General features: G+C 43.5%; 3 protein-coding genes across 8 annotated transcripts in view; 1 reads left to right on the top strand and 2 right to left on the bottom strand.

The window, feature by feature from the left end:
- Positions 1-739: 739 nt before the first annotated feature.
- gck (glucokinase (hexokinase 4)) lies at positions 740-8,548 on the bottom strand. Of its 3 annotated transcripts, XM_031856095.1 has the most exons (11): positions 7,873-8,548; positions 4,868-4,928; positions 4,285-4,447; positions 3,997-4,151; positions 3,741-3,860; positions 3,551-3,646; positions 3,354-3,453; positions 3,072-3,255; positions 2,290-2,445; positions 1,579-1,812; positions 740-1,400 (listed from the first exon to the last, which is right to left on the bottom strand). In XM_031856095.1, exons 2-11 carry the CDS (start codon positions 4,916-4,918, stop codon positions 1,253-1,255), a joined length of 1,407 nt encoding a protein of 468 aa, XP_031711955.1. In that variant the 5' UTR covers positions 4,919-4,928; positions 7,873-8,548; the 3' UTR covers positions 740-1,252. The 3 variants fall into 3 exon arrangements, with proteins under 3 accessions (XP_031711955.1, XP_031711956.1, XP_031711954.1); XM_031856096.1 differs by lacking the exons at positions 4,868-4,928; positions 7,873-8,548 and adding an exon at positions 6,411-7,668; XM_031856094.1 differs by lacking the exon at positions 7,873-8,548 and having other exon boundaries at positions 4,868-5,253.
- On the top strand, positions 7,898-17,262 carry ykt6 (YKT6 v-SNARE homolog (S. cerevisiae)). 4 transcript variants are annotated; one of them, XM_031856097.1, is made up of 12 exons: positions 7,898-8,084; positions 8,503-8,674; positions 8,933-9,015; positions 9,441-9,541; positions 9,640-9,744; positions 10,030-10,095; positions 10,247-10,348; positions 10,462-12,793; positions 13,294-13,348; positions 14,243-14,314; positions 16,483-16,567; positions 16,785-17,261. In XM_031856097.1, the coding sequence occupies exons 2-8, from the start codon at positions 8,571-8,573 to the stop codon at positions 10,495-10,497; spliced, it is 597 nt and encodes a 198-aa protein (XP_031711957.1). In that variant the 5' UTR covers positions 7,898-8,084; positions 8,503-8,570; the 3' UTR covers positions 10,498-12,793; positions 13,294-13,348; positions 14,243-14,314; positions 16,483-16,567; positions 16,785-17,261. The 4 variants fall into 4 exon arrangements, with proteins under 4 accessions (XP_031711957.1, XP_031711962.1, XP_031711960.1 ...); XM_031856102.1 differs by lacking the exons at positions 7,898-8,084; positions 8,503-8,674; positions 8,933-9,015; ... (2 more) ...; positions 10,030-10,095; positions 10,247-10,348 and having other exon boundaries at positions 10,493-12,793; positions 14,243-14,402; positions 16,785-17,262; XM_031856100.1 differs by lacking the exons at positions 7,898-8,084; positions 8,503-8,674; positions 8,933-9,015; ... (3 more) ...; positions 10,247-10,348; positions 10,462-12,793 and having other exon boundaries at positions 12,800-13,348; positions 14,243-14,402; positions 16,785-17,262.
- A 1,139-nt stretch (positions 17,263-18,401) lies between these two features.
- osmr (oncostatin M receptor) overlaps positions 18,402-23,965 on the bottom strand; it is a 7,455-nt gene continuing 1,891 nt past the window's right edge. The window contains exons 5-17 of the mRNA XM_031856092.1: positions 23,735-23,864; positions 23,336-23,484; positions 23,111-23,244; positions 22,868-23,009; positions 22,445-22,530; positions 22,147-22,360; positions 21,863-22,054; positions 21,647-21,748; positions 21,039-21,182; positions 20,766-20,918; positions 20,541-20,622; positions 19,534-19,618; positions 18,402-18,829 (exon numbers count right to left, since the gene is read on the bottom strand). Of these exons, the coding sequence (XP_031711952.1) occupies positions 18,452-18,829; positions 19,534-19,618; positions 20,541-20,622; positions 20,766-20,918; positions 21,039-21,182; positions 21,647-21,748; positions 21,863-22,054; positions 22,147-22,360; positions 22,445-22,530; positions 22,868-23,009; positions 23,111-23,244; positions 23,336-23,484; positions 23,735-23,864 (1,991 nt within the window). The 3' untranslated portion in view covers positions 18,402-18,451. The remainder of the gene's footprint in view (positions 18,830-19,533; positions 19,619-20,540; positions 20,623-20,765; positions 20,919-21,038; positions 21,183-21,646; positions 21,749-21,862; positions 22,055-22,146; positions 22,361-22,444; positions 22,531-22,867; positions 23,010-23,110; positions 23,245-23,335; positions 23,485-23,734; positions 23,865-23,965) is intronic.

Here is a 23,965-nt window from a genome sequence, read left to right on the forward strand (position 1 = left end):
GACTGGAAAATAGAGATAGGAAGAGCAGAGAGGAGACGGGGGGAAGTGACCTCTGACATCACACGTCACTCAACTGAATGAAGTTTGCTCCTCAGAGCTCAAATCCTGCTGTATGTGTAAATTTAATGTAAGCAGTGGCGGACTCAGGCTGTTTGAGGGGCAGTGGTAATTTAAAAAAAAAATGGCAGCATCAGAAAGCATGTAGGGCATTCTATAAGGCACTGTATCATGTTTTCTCCATTTAAGGGCACCTATTGGTGCACTGCATTTTGTTTTCTCCACCGAAAGAGTACCGTAGAGTAGAGGGCACTTCATTATGTTGTTTTCACTGGAAAAGAACCCCAGAGGGCACTTTATGTTTTATCTGTAGCATCCAAGAACGCATTTCATCATGTTTTCTCCAATAGAAAGGCACCCTAAAGGACGCTTTGTGTTTTCTCCCCCGGAATTGCACCTCAGAGGGCAATTTTTTATGTTTTGGACTGGTCTATTCTTATTTCATACCTCCCTGATATAAAAAAAAAAACCTGTTTAAATGAGAATATCAGCACTGGTGTATTGAAATAGTGATAACACTTGTCTTAAAATGTGTCTTGATTTACAGCATCTTCCTGTTCCATTAGTAGATGTGGCAATAAGTCACAACTTCAAGAGAAAACATTTCATTCAGCTGTGGCATTAAATCTCAGCCATAGTTAGAAGTTAAAAAAAACAATAATATTAGTTTATTATAATAGTTTAATTATGCAATTATATTTACAGTAAAGCCTATTCACATCCAAGGCACATTTCATCATACACATAAAACCTAACACACAGAGTGGTAAACATAACATTCAAATATACAATAGCAAGGGAATAATTCATTATTGAAATCACTACACAACAAAGCAATGAATCTGATTTAGTCCCAGTTAACAGCAGCCTTTACAAAAAAGAATCCTTGTGTTGTTTGCACAGGTATCATAATATATCTATAATACATCGGCCAATTTTCACATTGGCCAGTTAGGTTCACACCCAAACACTAGCAACAGGCAGTGACACAGAGTTAAAAAAAACACTGAAATTGCGACACGTTGGTCTAATGCTACCAAAATACAGTTGCTTTCTTGTCTGTACATCTTCCAGCTGCAAGTATCCGGTCTGCTGACACGCATCCCTTCAGAGCCCGAAAGAGGCCAGAGCCACCGGCTGTGGGTGACATGTCGTCAGTGTTCTCAGGTCAGAGTTCTCGGGGTGCACCTTTTTCTTACTGTGTCAGCATGCTGGTGGCCATCTTGCAGGCCACCGCTGAGATGAGGGCGGCACCGCGGCCGCTCCCCTCCTCCGACTGGATGAAGGTAATGTCGCAGTGAGGCGTGAGGTCCCTGACGATTTTATGGAACCTGTCACGGAAACTGAGATGGAGGGAAAACAACGCGTTTAAACAAGCCTCACAAGCTTAATATGAGGCCAAAAAGCAGTTATTTTCAGTCACATTTGGAAGCAGTGCATTTTGGGTAAATCTAATCACATAATCCCCATATTTAATTTGCTTGTTCTTCAGAAGACTACGGTGTTCAAAAGTCTATTCACCATGGGTGCAGCTTGTAGACGGATCCGTCGATCCCCACTGTGATCTTCAGGGCCTCCTGACTGCGTCGCTCCCGCATCAGGTTGATGATGGCGGCGAGCCCCGCGCCGCACATGTGAGCGGAGCGTGTGGACACGCTCTCGCAGACCAGACGCACGATGTCGCAGTCCAACTCCGAGGGCAGAACACCCAGCGAGGACAGGACGTTGTAGATCTGTTTTCTGTCCCCAGTGTCACTGATCAAAAAAAAAAAAAAAAAAAAAGAGAGAGAGCAATCATTTCTAGTTCCACTATGTTCACGATGCATGAATATTATATGTATTATAGAAATACCACGCTTTATAATTTCCTGTTGTACTCAATGTTCAAATGTTAAATCAAGCTTCTACAAATACTGCAGTAACTGTAACATCCAAATAACTTCCCCCTCAACACTGCTATCAGCCTTATCTCATCAGATTATGCATACATAACACATTATTTGTTTTGTTATATTAATGTATGAAAATGTTATGCTTATGCAATGATTGTCTCGAAAAATACTGTCTTAATCATTTTCACCATCAGCCATCTTTTGTCTGAGAGAGATAGATAGAGAGATATATATATATATATTTATATATATATATATATATATATATATATCTGACAAAGGATGACTGATGGTGAAAATGATTTAGACACACACATGTATGTATACCAACTTTCCTCACCTCTCCATCTGTGAGACGTAGCGCGTCTCAAAGCTGCCACGTGTCTTCAGCAGCTCGGAGGCCTCGCTGTTAAACAGCAGGTCCTCGTTCACCAGCTTTAACAGAACTAGCCTGACCAGCTCGCCCATATACTTCCCGCTGATCAGCTTCTCGTACCTGCAGGAGGCGAGGAGTAATTTTAAAACAAACATTGACAGGAAGGACGGGAGCACGGACTCGAGAGGAGGATGTCGAGAGAGCAACGTGCACGTCACGAAACATGCTGGGCAAACAGCTGCCTCTCGAAAAAGAAGGGGAGTGGGCGAGGGCGGTGACATCAGTGCCTGAGAGGCTCATTGAGGCCGGGCACGGCTGTCGTCTGCGTAAAAGGGACCGCCAGTGCAAAAAAGATAAACAGCCATTAGGCCGGCGGGCACTGTGGCAAGCAGCGGAGAGGGGTCATTAATCTGCCACCCCCCCCCCCGACGCACTGACTGACCACTGACGTATGAGGGCTCTGGCCATTTACAAACACCCACAGGAAAAACAGCCGGGAGCTTAGCAACTTCCCAGAGGCCTTGGGTGGAAGTCAGGTGAGTATTGCCACGGAAGGGTGATTAATTCGTTGGAACAATAAGAGGATGAGGGAGGGTGTGTGCGGCACGCTTTAAATTACAGTCTCTTTCCGAGCATCGAACACTCGAGTGCGTACGTGACGCATTAGATTTGGAGGACACGTGGAGGTCGATGGAGCTTCCCTATGTGTGGCTTCAAACTGCGTGTTTTGGACTGAATGAACTCACAGCTGCTGCCCGGGGTTAATCGAGGTCTCGTCCACCACTCTGTCGTACTCCAGCCGGAACTCCTCCAGCTCCCCGTTGTTGCCGAACGCCCCCCACTCTGTGTTCACGCACATGCGGCCCTCCTCCCCTTCCACCAGCTCCACGGTCCTCATCTCCTCCATGTAACATGCATTACAACCAGTGCCTGTTAACCAAAAAAAAAGCACATTATGTCGTCTGCAAAGGAGCATGTCGCACATCAGTACTTGCGCTCGTGTTTGAAAAGTGTTTTGAACCGCTCACCGACAATCATCCCCACTTCGCAGCTGCGGTCCTCGTAGTAGCAGGAAATCATGGTGGCCACTGTGTCGTTCACCATGGCAACCACGTCCATCTCAAAGTCCTAAAAAACGACAACAGCGAATTGGCAGCCCAGCCGTGTTACAAATCAGTCTCGTGGCGTTTTCTCAAGGAAGAATCGTAACGTTCGGCTAACTCACCCCTCGTCTCTTGATGGCGTCTCTGAGCAAACCCACGACGTTGTTCCCCTCTGCCCCAGAGGCCTTGAAGCCTTTGGTCCAGTTCAGCAGGATGCCCTGCAGCAAGAGGAGAAACAAGACAAACCTTAAATGCCTTGACCGATCTCAGTTTCGTTTAAAGGCATGTCCGATGCACAGTAGGATGTCCTACCTTGTCGATGTCCTCGTGTCGAACAGGAAAGGAGAAGGTGAAACCCAGAGGGAGCTTCCTGTGCTTGATGTGATGCTTGTCCAAAAAGTCGGACATGCACTCTGCTATGTAGTCAAAAAGCTGCAGAGAGGGAGAGCGAGAGAGAGAGATACAAAGGATATCAGATGTGGGATACTGCACTACAATAGGAGCTCATTTCTTTCTGAGAGACAACCAGACCCTTGAGGTCTCTTAGAGTTTTGGTTTAGACTCTGACCATTTGGGCAGTGCCCGTCATGGCATCCTCGGGAATGGAGTACATCTGGTTCTTGGTATCCACCTTCCAGCTCATCTCCTCGTCCTCAACCACCTTCACAAGCATCACGCGGAAGTTGGTCCCGCCCAGGTCCAGAGCCAGGAAGTCCCCCACCTCTGTCAAAACACACACTACATCTGAACGTGCACGTACTGGCTTTACCTGCGCAGGTGATAATCATTAGGAGCATTGTATCTGGGTGACTTTATCAAAAAATCAAAAAGGATCATCTTATGATGGAGTATCTACCTGATCCCTCGGGGGTGGAGCAGACGTAAGTCGGGAGCATTTTCACGCTGGCCTCTTCGTGCGTCTCCAGACGCAGCCCTCTGTCCATCTCGCGCTGCATCCTCGTCATGACTTCTTTGAGCTCTTCCTTCTTCAGCCTGAACTCTGACAGGATCTGCTCCGCCTACAGCGAGAGACGAGGAGAGGGGGGTGGAAGCGGGTCAGGGGAGACCAAATAAATGCACTGGATCCACGCTGACAAACCGCACGCGTGAAAACGATTCTTCACTTATTTTAAGAAGATAAATGAGGTTTCAGTTTTGAAAACAGGAAGGGAAATCAGTTACAGCAACAAAAAGGAATTAGAGAAGAGACAAATGACATGCTAAAGATCGGCAACGGCCCTGCGTTACGATACAAAACTACCAAATGAAGGTTATGCTTCGGACATACAAACATATTTTCATGACAAATCTGATCATCTAACACAATCTGGCTCCTCACTCAGAGTTTCTTCTGAAACAACGTGTCGCACGTAACGCAGCAACGCTAAACGAACTTAAACCCACCACGAAGCCCCACTGGACAGAGACGTCAGTCTTACCATGAGGATCTTATCGACCGCAGGGCCATGGCTGCAGGGCATCTTCACCATCTGGACGGAGCTGACACACGGCATGGTCGCAGGTTTAGCTAAATGAGCCTCTGCAAGTGTGTGTGTGTGTGTGTCTCTGGTGTTTCTAGGCGTGCGGTGAGTGTGTGTACGCCCCCGCGAGTGTGTGCAGAGTCAGTGAGGTGTGAGTAGCGCTGAATGGGAGCCTCGGCTGCTTTTATGCTCCTTCCCAAGCACCCTCACCCCATCTGGCCATCAAGGGCCAAAAGCCCCCCCTCACCGAAAAAAAAAAATAAAAAATGTGACCTTTGTCGATAAAACAAATCTTAGTAGCTTAGAGAGCTGGTGATGAGTTATTGCATGACCTACTTAATCGCAATATATCCCATTCTGAACTGTATGATTTATGTTATCATGGTGACAATTTGAAGAGTTTTACAATTTAATAATAATTAAAGCTGCTGCTAAGTCTGTAATTCAGTTTAATTACTTCTATCTTAGCCAGAGAGATTTTTCTTGTTTTAAGGTAATACGAACAACAACGACAACAAAAAACAACGTACAAAATAAATCAAAATGTTATTTCTCAGTGTGAAGGACTGAATGTACTGTTAGGGTACACAGTCTATCTCAGATGGCGTTTTAACGTAGCAACAAAGAGTTATGATTTGATTTTGTAAATTATTCTCGTGACCTTTGACCCATAGCTCAGCCCACCGACCGAGCCACCAACACGACAAGTCAAACACATCTGAACATGAACCCTGTGATCTGAACGCATCAATCTCTTCATGTAGAAGAGCTACATCCAATGTCATCGGGTTTGCTCAATGAAGCCTGAGAGGGTTACGCATTATATGTTTGTTAAAATTAGTAACATGTCTAAAATTAGCAACAGCAAGGGATGAATGACCTCCAAAACAAACAATTCGGTGAAGGCCTTCTGTGCTTATCAGGAACAGTAGTTTAGCTGACTGTCAGCGCTTTTTTTAGCTCTGACCTCTGGCTGTGAGGTGACACGGTCCCCTACTAGTAGGAAATCTAAGTCTGTCACACTCACCTAAAGACACACATTTAAGTAAGAATAATAATCCAGAACTGCTCATAATGTATACCCTCTAGTCTAGCATGTAATCATTTTCCTTAAATTACATCTTCAGTCGCTTTAAGTTTGGAAAAAAGCATTTTTGAGATTTCTTTTTTTTTTGTTTTACATTTGTGATCAAATCACATATCTCCTGGTTATTTCATTGATGCTTTATGGCTCTTGGTGAGTGAAATATTTAAACAGAAGCTGCCATGTAACGTTGCAACGCTCACCTGGATTCATTGACGAATATCTCTAGTTGTTAATTTTGCAAATATTTTATGGGTAAATATTAGTTTAAATTGTTGGCTAATACCAACCTAATTACTTATATGTGTATTTATCTAATTAACTACTTATAGACAGAGAGAGAGAGAGAGAGAGAGATGATAAATGAAAAATAGATGGATAAACAGACAGACAGACAAACAAACTTGTTTTCTTTACCTTATCCATCGTATGACGACGAGGATTAAGTCCCGAGAGTCCTGCCGACCATAAGTGCTCTGCTGTGGCGATCCTCTCGTTCCTCAGGACTTATGGAGATTCCCAAGTTTCTGCAGTTATGGTGTATTTAACTCCGCGTCCGACAAGAAAATGTTGTCCTTTTATGGGAAGCGTTATTATATTCCCAACACGTCTGATCTACATAATGTTAAGCAGCAAGTCTCGAGCACATTTTCATAACTGCAGTATTGACAAGGCCTTTTTCTGGTGAACAGTGAAATGCTCTCTTTTTGAAAGGAGGGCAGAATTGTTTTAAAAAGATATTTTCAGGGGAAAAAAATAAGGATTCATCTTCATCCCTACAAAAATCTATGCATTCACTGTCATTTTAGATATCGTAAGGAAAACAAAACTATGGCTTTGTCTTCATTCTTGCAGTTAACAGGTCCAGTTAACATCCACATTGACGCATAGGATGCGCCATCAGCCGGTGAAACAAAAGAAAAGATTAAAACACTGCCTTCCAAACCCTCATTCCAAGGATGCACATTACATTTTACAGCAGAAAAATATTAAGCAAACCTCCCTTTGGCTGGCCTTCTTACCGACCGTGTTACCTTGATATCTTAACGCAACCAAAACTAGTTCCAGGAAAGAAACATCTTCTCCTCCCCCCCAGGTCTGCAGCTGTCCTGTCAACAGGTCGCACCGCAATGCTTAGCGGTTTCCATGCCCAAACGGTTTCAATGTGTTGCCTTGGAAATGAATTACAGGCACACTTTCTGCCATGGAAAACACTTACCACTCAGTTAAGTAGCCAGGGGCGAATTGTTAAATGGAGCAAGGTTACCAGAGAAAACATCAATTGACGGTGCCATATTTTTTGTGGAAAAACAAGGTAGACTCACAAGGCCACCAAGATGTTTAAAATTTTAGACCCATTGTTATTATTATTATTTTTCCTTATCGTTTAAGATGTAAAATTATATACAAAGTCAAACTTTTTGAACTACATGTTTGAGCAATTTATTTAGGGGTGACTAAATAATGATCAGATGCAAATTATTATCATCAATTTATAGGTCCACTATTTCCAATATCCGAATTGTATTGTACAGATTTTGTTGTTTGGCTTCACACCAACTGGTTTTCAGAAGAAAATAATGATATGTTATTAACCCTGAGAAAGACAGTTATTTAATTTTACAAATATAGAACTAGACTTTTACCAGATAGTACAAAGTCCACCAACATGAAAGGAAAATACATAATAAAGTCTGTGTGTCATATCAAGCAGCAGCCAACAGTTCAAAGGTTTTCTTTTTCTTTTACTGTCAAAAAAAGTTATATTATCTGTCTCGGGCTGAATATTATTTAAAAGTACAAAATCCTCCACTGACTTGTAAATCATCAAATACTTTGACCAACTTTAACTAGTAACCCATTGGAACTATTAACCTACCGGCGTGTTTGTTTCCACCGGAGCAGATATCCCGTTGGACCATATGAGGATCGTGACGTGGTGATTGGTCATCTACCTGCATTTTGAAAACTACTTAGTTCGCCACAACTACATTGTGATTAGGCCGCTGGGCGTCTTTTATACATGTCTACGAGCTTTAGTTTACGTGGAAGAGAAGGTTTATTCGGTTGTTTTGACTGCTGAATTGTCTGGTAAGTTAGCGGAGGCCTCACGGAGACCAGATAGCATCTGTAGCTAGCTTCTTATATACAGTCTATGCTAGCTAGCAATGCACTTGACTTGATTTCTGAAATGTAGCTAACGCTAGCTATGCAAGTTTAAAAACTGCATTTACGCACTTGCTACCTAGTGGTAAGTGTGTACTACCTACTGTCAGTTTGTCAATTTGTCTTTGCATGGAGAAAAAAAAGGTTGGTTCGCGATAGTTGGCTAGCTTAGTAGCTAACTTAATAATAAGTCGGCTACTTTCACTTCTAAGCTAACGTTAGCACTTGTCATCTGTAACTTCGTTCGCTCGAGTTTAGCTGCTGTTAGCAGAGACGATAGGTAGCTGGCTGCGCTGGATAAGGGATAATGCGCTCATGTGATTCTGCTTGTGTCATCTTCCAGATTAGATCACCGGGGCTGCGTGACCGTGTCTGCTGCGACTGACCGAGTGGAACTCATACGGTGGCAGCATGAAGCTCTACAGCATCAGCATCCACCATAAAGGAGCGACCAAAGCCAACCTCCTCAAATCGGCCTATGACCTCTCCTCCTTCAGCTTCTTTCAGCGCGCCAGGTGGGTCCGACTGAATACAACCAGCATCTGACCGATCAAAACATTTTGAACGTGTCTTTAACTTTTTTTGTTCTCATGTTCTGTGTGTAGATTGCAGTATGCAATGAGTAACACGGTGCCCTGTCTTACGTCAGTTGTGTTTGTTTTGCAGCAAATTCTATTATTGATCGCAAGCCACAATATAGTGTTTAGGCTCGATAATGTAGCGTGGCCACACTGGGATACTTAACCTCTGTATCATTATTGTTTTGGTTTTAGTGTTCAGGAGTTCATGACCTTCACCAGTGCCTTGATTGTGGAACGGACTTCACAAGGAAGTCGTGCCTCCGTCAAAGAACAAGGTAAAAATGAGCCTCACCGTCGCTCAGCACTAGTTCTGTAGCACAATACAAGAGGCATCCTGGTGGTTACGATTCTCAGCATGGGACAAGCTACGTCCCTGCTTCGATCCAGGGACGCTTTGTTGCATATCTTCCATCATCCCCATGTTTCCTGTGTATCATAACTGACAGCTATTCAAGAAAGACAAACTAAACAAAACAAAAATCACTTCTCCATACGATGACTGATATGCAATCATCATGCATTGTGCCTGTGCTTTCTCCCTAACACCTATTTAAAAATCCATCACTTTTACTTCTGCTTTTCTTAACAAAGTGTGGCAGCTTGCTCTGGGTTGACCCGTACCACAAGACCAGATTTTTTTTTTGTTTTTACATCCCACTTCTGTTTGGATCACACCGTACATGGTTTCTCTTTCCCTCAGAGTACCTGTGCCATGTGTATGTGAGAAACGACAACCTGAGCGCCGTGGTCATCGCGGATACTGAATACCCACAGAGAGTCTGTTTCACATTGCTAGACAAAGTGCGTACAAGAACTAACTAAAGAAGAAATAAATAAATTATTGCACTTTTGCTGTCAACTTCAATATTCAGATTGTTTGATTTCTGTTATTTTTTTAGGTATTAGAGGAGTTCTCCAGACAAGTGGACAGTATAGAATGGCCCTCTGGTAATCCTGAAACTATAAACTACAAAGCCTTGGATATTCACCTTTCTAAATACCAGGTCAGTTTGTTAGAAAACATGTCAAAGGGAACCCTTGTGAGTGTGACTATTTTCTGATTGTGTGCTAAGAAAAATCTCAGATTCCCTTGGGAGCCTTCACAGCTGCAAAATTCCTGATCTGGTTCCACACTGTTTACTAAATAATATTGAGATATGCTCTGGAGTAAACCCACGGATGGAGGCATGAGGATAAAAATCCTTGAATGTATTTGTGGCATCTTGTATGACAACATGCTGCTAAATGATCATCATGCAGTTTACCAGTTGTTTTTTTTTTTTTTCCAGAATCCCAGAGAAGCAGATGCAATGACCAAAGTGCAGGCGGAGCTGGACGAGACAAAGATAATTTTGGTAAGACCCAACACTTTATAACTAAGAGGGTGACATCGGTTTTCTCGACCAATATTGTGGCTCCACATGGGAGAGACGTTCCACAGCATCTCCAGAGCCCTCGACAAGTCGAACTCTTCACGTTGCCTAAACACCTATTCTGTTTGTGCAGCACAACACCATGGAAAGTCTGTTGGAGAGGGGAGAGAAGCTGGACGACCTCGTGGCGAAGTCTGAGCACCTGGGAAACCAGTCCAAAGCCTTCTACAAGACTGTAAGTGCTGACCGCTCGCTGCATCAACGCTGCACTGAAAGTCTAATGGCAGTGAACCGCTCGGATGTCTGACGGTGTGTGTGTCTGTGTGTTTATGTTAACTCCCACCGCAGGCAAGGAAACAGAACTCGTGCTGTGAGGTCATGTGATGCCGCTGCCTCGTCCTCGCGGACACGCCTCTCTCTGTGTGTCTGTCTGTCTCTCTCTCTCTCTGCCTTTTTCCTGCTCTTCCTACAACTCCCATCACACACCAGCCACCAGCTCTCAACACAAAGGACGGGACAGACGCCGCCCAGTCTGAGGGCGCTACGGGGGGTTGAAGGCGAGTCTCCCTTGTCCGGATTGGGACCGATGGGAGCTGGAGGGGGTTTGGTCATGAGGGAAGAAGTACCATTCGAATTATGTTTAACCTCAAACATCCGTGTGGTGCTTCAATACCAGCTGCGGACATTATAGCGTGACGTCGTGTATCGGTGGTGTGTCGTTCGAAAAGTGCGTCTTCAAAACCATTTAATGTTCTTCGGATTGAATCTCATCTCTTAAAGTTCTTAAACGAATATTAACCGCAGGTGTGCTTCTGCTTGGAGGCAACACTTGACAATCTCACGGTCTCATTTTGGGATTTCATTAGACGCGTCGCCCTCTTCGGTTCAGTTTCTGTCAAAGCCCAAACGTTTTGTTTTTTTCCTGCAGGCCGTCCATCGCCCACTAGGCGGCGCTGTTTATTTACCGACATTGCTCCTGTGGGCCTCGAGTTTGATCGAAAAACTCAAACTTTTACGATGATTTTGAAATCCTAGACTTGATCAAGTGACATGATGTCTTTGAATATTTTTTTTTTTTTTTCACTTGTCTCATAGTGTGAAATCTTAAAACATTCCCGCTTTGGGGTGAGCGTGTTCTTGAGTGTGATGATGTGAAATGTAGAGATGTTTCTTCATAGACTCAGCCTTATTTCTCCCCCCTTTAGAGACCATGTCGTCTCATGAGGACAGGGCTCGTAAGCTATTCTTTTACTTTATGTAGCCATGCTTTTTTTTTTTTTTTTTTTTTAACTCTGGTAATCCACATACGACACTTAAGCAGGTCAGGGGCTCGTCTGCGCCTCTAAAATCTGGGATCACTGACATTGATTCTGGGAAATCTTCTCCTGAGACACGTTTGAAAGAGGACAGACGTAAACCTGAGTGAATTACACATCCCTCTCTTACTTTAAGACACTCCATGGCAGACTTTGTTTTTTTCAGTTAGCTTTATATGTAGAAATGTCTTTCTTCAGTAACTGCTGATCAGTTTAAGATAAAGAGATGCCTTCGGTTGTGTATTGTAGATGTTTCTCTGCTCTCTCTCTGTCGCATGTGTATGATTTGCGGATATCCAGCATCGAAGTCGAGTGCCTGTGCGTGAGGACTGTTTTGTGTGTGTGATCTGAATCGCTCTTTCTGCTTTTACAGTGTAACTTTTTGTGCAATATGTCTGCAGACTGTCTCTCTTTTAAAAGCAGAGAGAATATATGGAGAGACCTCTCATAAAGGACAGGAAAATTGACCTTTGTATATGCTATTCTTATGACTAATTCCCATGTGAAGCGTGTCCAGCGTTGTTTTTTTTCTAAATTTACAGTTAATGTGTTAAATTTAAAAAAGTGTTTCAACGGTCTGCATTAACTGCCTGATCTGGATTTGATGTGTGCAGATTCAAAACAAAGACTTCACATAATAAACTGTTCTTTTCTGTCTCTATTAACGCTTTATTTTTTTGGAACACTGATTGTTTACAGAACGTGTAATCTTGCCTAGATAAACGTCAACAATGGCTTACCTGTGTCGGTGGTCATTTCAGGCCTCCGCGAAGCATATCATTCCGAAGTGGCTTTGAGGTGTCGCAGGAAAATCCTGTAAAACAATGTGATGGTAAACTCGTCCTTTGCAGTGTGTGAGCGTCAACAGTGCTACCTTTTATTAAACATATCGTAATGATCAGCAAACCAGCGCGGCGTGGCCTCTCTTCCCTCTTTTTAAACGGGTAGGCCAGACACTGGCGTGTCCTTCATGTGTTGTAGGTCTTTTCAACAAATGTTAGCCCACATGTTAACAAAGAGCATTTGTTGGCAAAATATATTATTCATTATCTGTTATTATACAATTGAAAATACAAAATCTATAATTGAGACTGCTAAATCGCAATGTCCTACATTTCCTTCAATAACACGAAAATACGTAGGCCTAATAGACCTACAGCATAGCGCGAGGCTCCGGTCTACGTAAAGAGGAGAGAAGGCTACGAGTTCAAATAAAAGCACCTGAACGCAGCACGAGAGGCGCGCCTCGGCGCACAGCTGAGGTGAGAAGAAAACACTAACTGATGAAGTAAGGCTGCACGAAAATGTGGACGGAGGTGAAAAACAAGAGCAAGACAGTCACCAGCGACGGGAACAGCTCTGAGGTAAGAAGCTAACACGGGGAGAGAGCTCTCTTTAGGATAGAGTCGTAACTTTACGACGGAAAGCTGACTCGTAGCTGGTTTGAACGTTACTTGTTTAAAACATTACACACATTCAGTGTGTAGTGTTTTCGGTATAGGGCCCGACTGGAAGCTGTTTTTAAACAAAGCTGCAGGAGCACGTGCTTCGGCGCAAAATGTGGGGGGGTTAAAACGCCTTTGTGGCTTTCTTCTACATACCTTATCTTGCACGTTTTCTTATCTTTTATGCCCGAAGTGCTCTGATTTTCCACATTGTTGGGACTTCCTGCAGCACGTTTCCCAGCAGCCTCACTGATCCTGCCTGCACTTCACTTCTTCCTTTCTGTGTCTTCGTCTACAGACACTTCTATTAAATGGCTGTTTTAGCCTGCGTACGACCGAGCCGTGTGTCCTGTGTCGGTGCCCTCTGCTCCACTTTTCTTTTTTGTTGTTCCAACGCGAATGTTTTGCTGCATTTTCAGATGGTTGACCCAGATCTGACACTACAGCTTTTACACACTGTTCAACTGAGGAATGGTGAGTTTGATGTCTTCTATCTCCCTCGTGAGCCGTTTAACTGGTTTGTTTTAAATTTAATATACATAAACGTTTTTTATTTAGTTCTTTATAAAAATCTGAACTACATGTATTTCCACTACCGCAGTAAATCGGATTACAGTGCCAGATGAATCCTACCTATTGGTGTCAGCTTCAGATGACTGGCAATCAAAACTACTTTAGTTGAGAGCAAAGTTCCAAAGAGGCTGATTAGTGTCCGTCCAAAGTAAAAGTGATCACAGAAATGCTCATTATTTATGACGTACTGTACTTTTTTTATGACTTGATTTTCCTCACTCACATACTATGAATTTACAGTTTTAATAGTTTTATATACATTTTTGAAAACCTTTTTACGACTTGATTTTTTAAAAATAATTCCTTATTAAACTTCTTTACAATATGCCATTGACTTAAAAATAAAATACAAAATTATGACATACTATATAATAACTTTAAAAAATATTTCTGATATACTGACCTTTTTTCTTTTGACATACTATACAAAAACGTATTTGATATACTGACATTTTCTTAAAAATTTTATGACATGATTTTTTTTTTTTTTTTTTTTTTTAAATCATTTGTTTTGCTTTTTTATAACATACTATACTATACTATACTATGACTTTTCTTATGACATCTACTAAGTGTAACTTGGTGGTACATGAATGCTTTAGATAGATAATGCCTATAATAAAACTTATTAAATTAGTCTACTAGAGGGGGGAGTTACTGACCACAAAGATGGTGGATAGTTTTAATTCCTATTTAAATCCTATATATTCTCATTAATGAATCAGTTATGAGGCAAACGTATCTCACATTGTCTTCAAAACTGTTAAGTATTTCTGTTTATTTCTCTCTATGAAGGCTCAATTACAGCTGCCACTCATCCCTCTCACACAGAGGACTCTTTAACCAGCAACAGTGGAATCATCCCCGGTGAGCCCCGCTTTGACCCAAACCTGATGTCTCTGCAGACCCTGCTAGACCTGTTTCAGAGGAAAAAAACCCATCTGATTTGTGAGATGTAACGGCACTCAAACAACTCCCAAGCAAGCTTTGACAAATTCAGACACAAAGATCCCCCCCCCCAAAAAAAATACTCACTTCTATGACTGGTGCTTTTTGTCACACACATTAAAAAAATATATCTAAACACTTGCAGAACAGTCAGTTCACCAGACACACATTAGAAAAGAGCGGTGAAATTCAATAGTCAGCAGAGCGCTGAAAGATGACATTTACAAGCGTCTGACAGGAAGGGAGGAATTATGTTTGATATACAGTGGGTACGGAAAGTATTCAGACCCCTTTAAATTTTTCACTCTTTGTTTCATTGCAGCCATTTGCTAAAATCAAAAAAGTTCATTTTATTTCTCATTAATGTACACTCAGCACCCCATCTTGACAGAAAAAAACAGAAATGTAGAAATTTTTGCAAATTTATTAAAAAAGAGAAACTGAAATATCACATGGTCATAAGTATTCAGACCCTTTGCTGTGACACTCATGTTTAACTCACATGCTGTCCATTTCTTCTGATCCTCCTTGAGATGGTTCTACTCCTTCATTGGAGTCCAGCTGTGTTTAATTAAACTGATTGGACTTGATTAGGAAAGGCACACACCTGTCTATATAAGACCTTACAGCTCACAGTGCATGTCAGAGCAAATGAGAATCATGAGGTCGAAGGAACTGCCCAAGGAGCTCAGAGACAGAATTGTGGCAAGGCACAGATCTGGCCAAGGTTACAAAAGAATTTCTGCAGCACTCAAGGTTCCTAAGAGCACAGTGGCCTCCATAATCCTTAAATGGAAGAAGTTTGGGACGACCAGAACTCTTCCTAGACCTGGCCGTCCAGCCAAACTGAGCAATCGTGGAAGAAGAGCCTTGGTGAGAGAGGTAAAGAAGAACCCAAAGATCACTGCGGCTGAGCTCCAGAGATGCAGTAGGGAGATGGGAGAAAGTTCCACAAAGTCAACTATCACTGCAGCCCTCCACCAGTCGGGGCTTTATGGCAGAGTGGCCCGACGGAAGCCTCTCCTCAGTGCAAGACATATGAAAGCCCGCATAGAGTTTGCCAAAAAACACATGAAGGACTCCCAGACTATGAGAAATAAGATTCTCTGGTCTGATGAGACCAAGATTGAACTTTTTGGCGTTAATTCTAAGCGGTATGTGTGGAGAAAACCAGGCACTGCTCATCACCTGCCCAATACAATCCCAACAGTGAAACATGGTGGTGGCAGCATCATGCTATGGGGGTGTTTTTCAGCTGCAGGGACAGGATGACTGGTTGCAATTGAAGGAAAGATGAATGTGGCCAAGTACAGAGATATCCTGGAAGAAAACCTCTTCCAGAGTGCTCTGGACCTCAGACTGGGCCGAAGGTTCACCTTCCAACAAGACAATGACCCTAAGCACACAGCTAAAATAACAAAGGAGTGGCTTTGGAACACCTCTGTGACCATTCTTGACTGGCCCAGCCAGAGCCCTGACCTAAACCCAATTGAGCATCTCTGGAGAGACCTGAAAATGGCTGTCCACCAACGTTCACCATCCAACCTGACGGAACTGGAGAGGATCTGCAAGGAAGAATGGCAGAGGATCCCCAAATCCAGGTGTGAAAAGGTTGTTGCATCATTCCCAAGAAGACTCATGGCTGTACTAGCTCAAAAGGGTGCTTCTACTCAATACTGAGCAAAGGGTCTGAATACTTATGACCATGTGATATTTCAGTTTTTCTTTTTTAATAAATTTGCAAAAATTTCTACATTTGTTTTTTTCTGTCAAGATGGGATGCCGAGTGTACATTAATGAGAAATAAAATGAACTTTTTTGATTTTAGCAAATGGCTGCAATGAAACAAAGAGTGAAAAATTTAAAGGGGTCTGAATACTTTCCGTACCCACTGTATGATGGATAGGAATATGAGGATAGTCAAAAAACCTGTTTTTGTTTTCTGCGGAGGAGTTGGCTCATTCACGGGATTAAAAGCGGGTAAACAAATTATTCCCGCAGTACTCCCTGCAGACGTACACTTGTCCTGTCCTCACGGGGCTGCATGTGTTTTTAACGCATGCTTTTTAAAATTCTTTTGCTTTCAGGTGCTATTGCAGCCACCGTGTTCATTGCCCTTTTGCTTGCTCTCTACGCCGTCCTCTGGAAGTGCATGGTGTCGCCGCCCCAACGGTAACTAACGGACGCACTCGCGCCGCAGCTCCAATTTAAAACTTTGACACAGCGCTGTTGCAAACTGGCATTCGTTCACCTGCCTTTTAGCGTCGCATGCCTGGACTTTGTATCCCAGCTAATCAAAATAAGACATGCCACCCCCCCCCTTCATATTAATGTTTTAATTTTCTGTACTCGTCATGTAAACACACTCATTTGTGTTTCCCTTTTTCAGAAAGCACAGCAAACTGAGGGTGAGAGTGAAACAGAGGACGTCTGTGTGAAGACTGGCTTTCAGGTGCAAGGGTGTCCTGAGTCTGTTCACCAGGTAAACTTTGGATCTCGGTGGTGTGGACTAAAATCAGACTACTAAAATAACCTACGTGACAAAATGCCACCAAAGAAGATCCTCCTAATCGATCCAAAGATCAAACCGGTGTGTTCCCTCAGCTTTACAGACCGCTGTGAGCCGCTTGTTCGGCAGGTCGGAGCCTGCTGCTTTCTATCTTCCCTTTCTTCTTCTGTGAACTCTGCGTTACTGAGGGAACGAGGTTACGCCTCGCTCCCGTGACCGATCGGCCAATCGCCTGGACGCGAGCATCCAATGTAGAATTGTTTTATATCTGCCCTCTGTTGTCTGCTTTGAAATCCACTCAGGATGTTGTAACTGCTGAAATACTTCTGACTCGATTAAACTGACTTTTTAAAAAACATTTAGTGCAATGTGAATATGAATAAATGCTCATTTCTGTGACTGCGTCAGGCTCAACGTGGTTTCTCCTTTGATAGATGGTGTATTTATAATTTCTTTATAGGAATGAGGAAAGAAATGTGTGTATGGACTTCTGACAATCTCGCTACTCTAGTAGCTGGCTCCGTCACAGCCACATCACAGTGCTGGTCTGACGCTTTGTGGTTTTTCAGAACCGGTTCTGCTGCTTGTGGAGCTCAGGGGAGGAGATTTAGCGGAACTGTGAGGCGGAAATTCTGCTAAAAGTCATCACAGCAGAGCCGATGTAACCGATGGCAGGTTGACTTGTGCGTACACATTTTTCAAAACCTCAAGAAAAAATGGTTTGGGTTGTACTGAGCCACGGATTCTGGTGAAGGAACACAGATTTAATCTGATTATACTTCATATGATTTACTTTTTATACTTAAGAGATTACATAACTTTCTAAATATCCATCAGCTCCGGGGTTTATGTATGAAGAGAGATCAGTCAGATGTTCTAAATCTGGAGTCTGTGAAATGACAACTGCTGAGAAACATTTCTGGCAGTTCAATAAAACATTGCTCATATGTAAACTTGTTAAACAGTATTACACCAGCACCAACTGTCGACGCTTATGTAACCCTTCATGAGGGCGTTCAGGGTGAGCTTTAATTCTAACCTAAAGCAGAGCAAAGAGGAAAATAAACAAGATCATTGTCACACAGCTGCTATTCTGACCAGTTACGTCAACACAGGTATTGGCTGTAGGAGAGATTTCCTGCTATAAACCGGTTCTGTGTGTTTATTGATGAAGCTGCACGTGTAACAGTTCCACACTCGGTTTCCTCAGATGTGAGATTTTTAAATATGCGCAAAAAGCCAAATCAATCATTTTAATTTCCTAAAATGTTAATACCATAGAATATATGATAGTACCACGTCTAACACTATTCCATGTTCAGCTTCATCCGGTAGCCGAGATAAGATCCTCAAACTTTTTAAAGTAAGTTCCTCTTGTGGTACCTTTGAACTACTCTCCACATCACCTGCTGTGTTTTCTGCTCTACTTACAATGTGTTCTGTTAAAATGTGGCATAAATACCAAAGCTTCTTGTATTTACATTAGAAAGACTCACATTGCTAATGAACAAAGCATCTATTTACAGTCTTTAAACTCTAGAAGCATGTCAGCAGGTTTGGGTTTGGTCTTTAACTTTGAACCCATCAATGGAGATATAAGCATATAGAACACTAGCTGACTCAAACTTTGATTGGATTCCAGTGAACGGGACTTCTTGTGCCTCAGACAAATCCTCCCCGGTGTACAAATAAGTCTCGTTGGTGACGCATGCGATCGGCTGAAGGGCCGGACCGCCCCAGAGCGCCGGGACCGACTGCGGACAGTAGTCTGCTTGGAGCAGTGACCGGGCTGAGGGGGAGGACTGGGAACCGGGATCCGGATCTCTCAGTGCGGTGGTTTCGTCCAGAGGAGGTCTGGTGTTCAGGATCTCTATGTCGCAGCTGCTGCACTCCTCCGCCTGCTGGGACCGCAGCCGCTCAGCAGTCTGTGCAAAACATGCAGAAAGGGTTAAATACTAATACCAGGCCGATAATTACACTAACTTCAGGTAATAGAAGCGGGCCTGTGGGCCTATTGCACATGGAATGGTTGTGCATTAAATCTAGTCTCCACTCAAAGTGAAAATGTTTGAAATGATTTCTGTTGAATTTGGGTTTTTACAGGAATCTCATTGCCCTGAGTGCCATTTTTCTTGCCAAAGTGACTGCTTATTATAATGGACCAGAAATATGAGCATAAGACCCAGACTGACAGATACCGAATTTTGACTGAAAACCTCTCTTGTATAAAGAAATAAGGTTATTTTATTGAGGAGTTGCTTTCCGATGATCTATTTGAACTCTTCTGCAAAACACTAACACTGTTCCGGTTTGTCATTTATTAATACAGTATCTCTGTGTGATGATTAACGTGAGTGAAATAAGCCAATTTAACAAAACAAAGCAGTTAACGAGCCACCTGAATTAAGTGTTTATGAAATCTAGAACAATAGAAAGACGACAAATCTGTTTTTTTAAACCACGGTGGAGGAAGGACCTGATCAGATTCACTTTGCTGAAATAGTTTCATAATTCCACGCTATCTAAAAAAAACAAACATGAAGTATTCTATAGTAAGTGTATCTTATGGTGATCACATAGTCGTTTCCTCTCTATGCATGTTTCGACTCTTTCACTGGTTTGTCCGTACCTTGTGCAGGAAGCCGTCTAACTCCGGGGTTTTGATGTTCATACCAGCAGGATAAGCAAATATCTCCTTCAGCCCACTCCTGAGCCTGGAAGAGAAACCCAACAATGGGAGAGAGAGAGAGCGGCTCCGTTACTGCCAAGAGAGTCCAACCTGCCCGACGCATCGTCATCTTCTCAGGCTTCACTAACCCCAACAACCGCCGGCACACTCAGCCGTCCTACAGTGGTGGTTGTCAAGCCAGGGTTTCTGTGTTTGCGGCATATGACCGAACTTCAAATTTCTGTCATATTTTATGACTTCTTCGCCCTTTAATGGAAGAATCTGAGTTTGTATTATTGGGATTATATAAATGTAATTTGCTGTTTATACAGGTACATTCCTCACTTTGTGGCGAGCGGGAGAGTAAACGCTTTGATTGCAGTGTAAGGGAACGAATCTTGGTCTGATTACATAAACTAAGGAAATGTTTCCCACCTGGATGACGATCAGAAGGCGAATCAAGTCTTTGTCTGTTGAACACATGCAAGTTACTAACTAAAGGAAGCAACCAGAGGGGGATGACCAAGCCAAAGGGTAAAGCGACGGAGAACAGCTTCCCATCGGGGTGCACATTTCACCCTAACACCTGTCATGTGTGCCATGCTCTGAGCTTTAAAAGTGTGACACCGCAGGACATTTGTGTCTCGGAAGTGTTTACATCTTATCTTTTTTCATTTTCACTGAGATAATGACAACGATGTCTCTTGCTGTGTGTGGGTGTGAGAGAGCGAGAGAGAGCGAGAGCGAGAGGGTGGACTATTGCAGGCAATGTTTCTTTCCGTGAGGATCTAGTTGGTAGGACAGACGGGGATGCTCCTCTCTGTGGAAGTCCAATTTAAAAAGGTGTGCCGTTTATGGATTCATCTCTTAGGTACAACTACCAGTTATCAGCCAGCAGTACCTCATATTTTACATTTGAAGGGTAATGTAACTTACATTATTCAGAGTTTAAAGATCAAGTTACTCACATTTTCCTTTGAGGCCACATGAGAACGATGCAGCCCAGCAGTAACAGGATGGGAGTCAGTACCTTGGCCAGGTGAGCAGCATCTACCAGAGGAAACAGAAGATGAGAACAATCAACCAGTGAAATTCAAAGTCTGTATAATGGAATCTGACACGTGTAGAGATTCTAAAATAAAAATGAATAAATATTGTATCTCTCTGGTTGCACCGGATGTTCTGGAGCTCACAGTTGGTTCTGGTCCCGATGGTGATACTGGTTGGTTCTCCAGGCCCCTCCTTAGTGAGCGCGCTCACAGAGAAAGCGTACTCTTGGTTCTGCTGCAGACCCTCTATGGTCACTGACTTCCTGCGGGGGTCCGCCACGGACACGTTGAACTGATCTAAAAATGTATACGAGATTGATAAATACCTCATTTCATGTTTCAGAACAGTCATATTTTGCACATTTTTTTTATGAACACAGTTATTCTTGATCACTGGAAGCTCTCCTTTGCACCTACCAGACCCGACTTCCTGTGCTGTAACCAGGTAACCCGTGATGAATGCCGGGTGGGCCGGATCGTCCTCGTCGTAGCTCCACTCCAGCGTCACCGAGGATGATGTGCTCTGAACGGGTTCAACCAAACTCGGGGACTTTACAGATTCTGAGGAAAATGACAGATAGAATCAAAACAACAGACGTTAAGCAAGAACGAAACTTCCTCAACTGATATGAACCTACAGGGACTTTTTAATCTGACGCCGGCATCACTGTGCTGATGTCACAACCTGCCACAAAAGCTTCGATCTGATCGCTTTCGTGTTTTTTTTATAAAATGAAAAGTGGTCAGTAAATAGGAATATTATTTGCGTGCCATTTTGTCCTTCTCCCTCCTCTCTGCATATCTGACAAACAGGAAAGTGATGGTGCATAGATGACATCTGGAGGATATCCTCTGATAAAGACTTGGTTTCAATTTTAACCATGTCAAGACCTCATCTCCTCTGCAGTGTGTCTCACTGTCTGTTGTACTATCAGCATCATCTGGAACATACCGTCACCCCTCTAAGAACCAGCAGAACATGAATACGAGAACACAGACACACATCTCCAGTACATAACACTCACGGAGCTCTTGTGAGTATCCAGTCTGCGCCTCCAGTAGTCTGTGTCCATTTTCTGTGCATTCATAGATATTAAATGTATACCTACAACCTGCTTTGAAATGTCCTGCAAAATAAAGAAAAAGGAAAAAAATACAAAATGTTTTTTTCCCTCCAAAACAGAAAAAAAACAACGTGATGTGCATTTACAGACCACTTAAAGAAAACAACAAAAACTCACTAGCAGGTAGGACCAGTGTGTTGTTTCCCTCCAGCACTTTCACCCAACACACCGCATCGGTACATGGTACTGCGTGTCCCAAGATGCACCACTCTACAGTGTAGCCACAGGTGGCGGTGTCCGCGTCGTCCCAGGACAGGTTAAACCCAGCGGCCGTGTTGCTGCTGACCCGCTTCTTCGCTGGGAGGGTTTCTGGGCAGAGACGCAACAAGAACAAGAAAAATCAACTAGAGGACACTTGCAGAGTGAAAACCTCCATCAACACTGAACTAAGAGAACCTCACCTCCGTCATCCCTCTGAGGGACGGTGATGTGAGCTGGGACGGTGGAGCCGGTGAGGACAACCGCCTGGACAGTGAAGTCATGCTGTCCCGCATCAATGGAGACCTCCGCCTGGGTTTGTCCGCCGTCCTTCCACTCGGTCCGGTTTTGGCCTCCCTGGGACCACTGAACTACGTAGCCCTGGATGTTCACGGTGGCTGCTGACCCGGGAACATGCTAAGAACAAAGGATGGGGGGGGGGTCATGTTGGGGAAAAGTTGCTGCTTTGGTAAAAAAACAACAACAAGCACAGTGTCTCACTGGAGTCCACAATAGAGTGACTTGACGAGTGTTCGGGTCGGACAGCTGCTTTATTCTCCTCCATACATCCAAGGTCACCATCGGATCTGAGGAGATCAGAGAGAATATTTGTTTCAGGCATCACTGACATGAAGATCCTTCCAGTATACTCATACTTACTCAGACTGTGGTACTACCAGTAGCTTACAGCCTCGCCTTGAACCAACTTCTTGATATGTAGGACTTGTATTCTTGGCTCAACAGTTTTTAGGGCCGTATGAAATCAGTTTTATTTGATCGTGTTTTCATCAACCATAGCGCCATAGGAGGTCATTCATTGCCTGATTTAGTCTTAACTTGAACATTTTTTGATCACTGGTCTGAGCATGGTCTTGATTTAGACTTCATTGAGCTTAACCACCACGTTATCCTGGTGATACCTACAGGTAGTGAAGGATATGGGCTGTGTCCATTCTCCCCTGAGCCTGCCGCCGGCAGAGCAGCGTGCCCTCGCAGAGTAGCAGGTGTTGGGAAGCAGATGTTCCAGTTCGACTTCGCAGTGACCGCTTGCATTGTTGCAAATCAGCTGCGACACACAGACGGAAGGTCGTCGTTTATTTAACATTTTTAAATGCACTGAAATGTCCAACTTTCAATTCTGCAGTATGAACAGCCGATGAAACTCACCTGAGTGCTGCTGTCCGGGTCTGTGGTGACCTCACAGAGGAGGTTCAGTCGGGTCAAGTTGCCTCGGACGACCCAGGACACAGTGGAGTGTGACACCCCAGGGCTCACCCTGACAACCACCACCACAGGAGACACTAACGACGACAACGCACGCACGCACGCAAACCATCAATTTAAAGTGTTTGGCTACAACATATCCTGTTTAATGTTTGTGTGACCTCTGACCTCTGTCAGATATGTTGAAGCTGTAGCTCTCCGTCTCCTCTCCCAGCTGGTCCTTCACCACCACACTGATGTTGTATTCTTCCCGCTGCGGGACGGCCGGGAAAGAACAAGACAACGGCTTACACCTGATGGGATTCTGGTCTGAGTTCCTGTGTTCTCAACAAGAAAGAAAGGAGTGGGAAAAAAACAAAACAAAAAACACAACCAATGAGTCATCCAACTGTCAGTTTTGGGACTTGTTTGAGAACAAACATCCTTTTCTGCCCCGTAATATGTAGACATTACTGCTGAAAAAAGGCTTCAGTTTTTATCTCAAATTAAGATTTTGGAGTCTTTATTGTGAAACTCATACGTAACCCTCCCGGAGAGGAGTGAATTTTTTTTAATGTGTGCTCTTACTCTATGTGGAGAGTGTGATTTTGTTTGTTGCCATCGTCCAGGTGTCGTTGTCTGCCTGAATCCCAGGTGCAGATGACAGTAACCATGTCTGAGGTGGCGCACCGGAGGTTTCCGGGCCTCTGGGGAGGAACTGCAGCACACACACACACACCCACCCACCCACACACACATTTTATATATATATATGTGTATATATATGTGTATATATATGTGTATCTATGTCAGCTTGTG

The sequence above is a fragment of the Anarrhichthys ocellatus genome, unplaced genomic scaffold (genome assembly GCF_004355925.1).
Source record: "Anarrhichthys ocellatus isolate YVR2014 unplaced genomic scaffold, GSC_Weel_1.0 scaffold17, whole genome shotgun sequence".
NCBI classification, from domain to species: Eukaryota; Metazoa; Chordata; class Actinopteri; order Perciformes; family Anarhichadidae; genus Anarrhichthys; species Anarrhichthys ocellatus.

Excerpts from the sequence above, each read along its gene's own strand:
- gck (XM_031856094.1), bottom strand. The coding sequence starts at position 4,942 with ATGCCGTGTGTCAGCTCCGTCCAGATGGTGAAGATGCCCTGCAGCCAT. Across the intron at positions 4,152-4,284 it reads CTCCACCCCCGAGGGATCAG|AGGTGGGGGACTTCCTGGCT; the intron begins GTAGATACTCCA and ends GTGTTTTGACAG. Across the intron at positions 3,861-3,996 it reads TGACGGGCACTGCCCAAATG|CTTTTTGACTACATAGCAGA; the intron begins GTCAGAGTCTAA and ends CCCTCTCTGCAG.
- ykt6 (XM_031856097.1), top strand. The coding sequence starts at position 8,571 with ATGAAGCTCTACAGCATCAGCATCCACCATAAAGGAGCGACCAAAGCC. Across the intron at positions 9,016-9,440 it reads TGCCTCCGTCAAAGAACAAG|AGTACCTGTGCCATGTGTAT; the intron begins GTAAAAATGAGC and ends TCTTTCCCTCAG. Across the intron at positions 9,745-10,029 it reads TTCACCTTTCTAAATACCAG|AATCCCAGAGAAGCAGATGC; the intron begins GTCAGTTTGTTA and ends TTTTTTTTCCAG.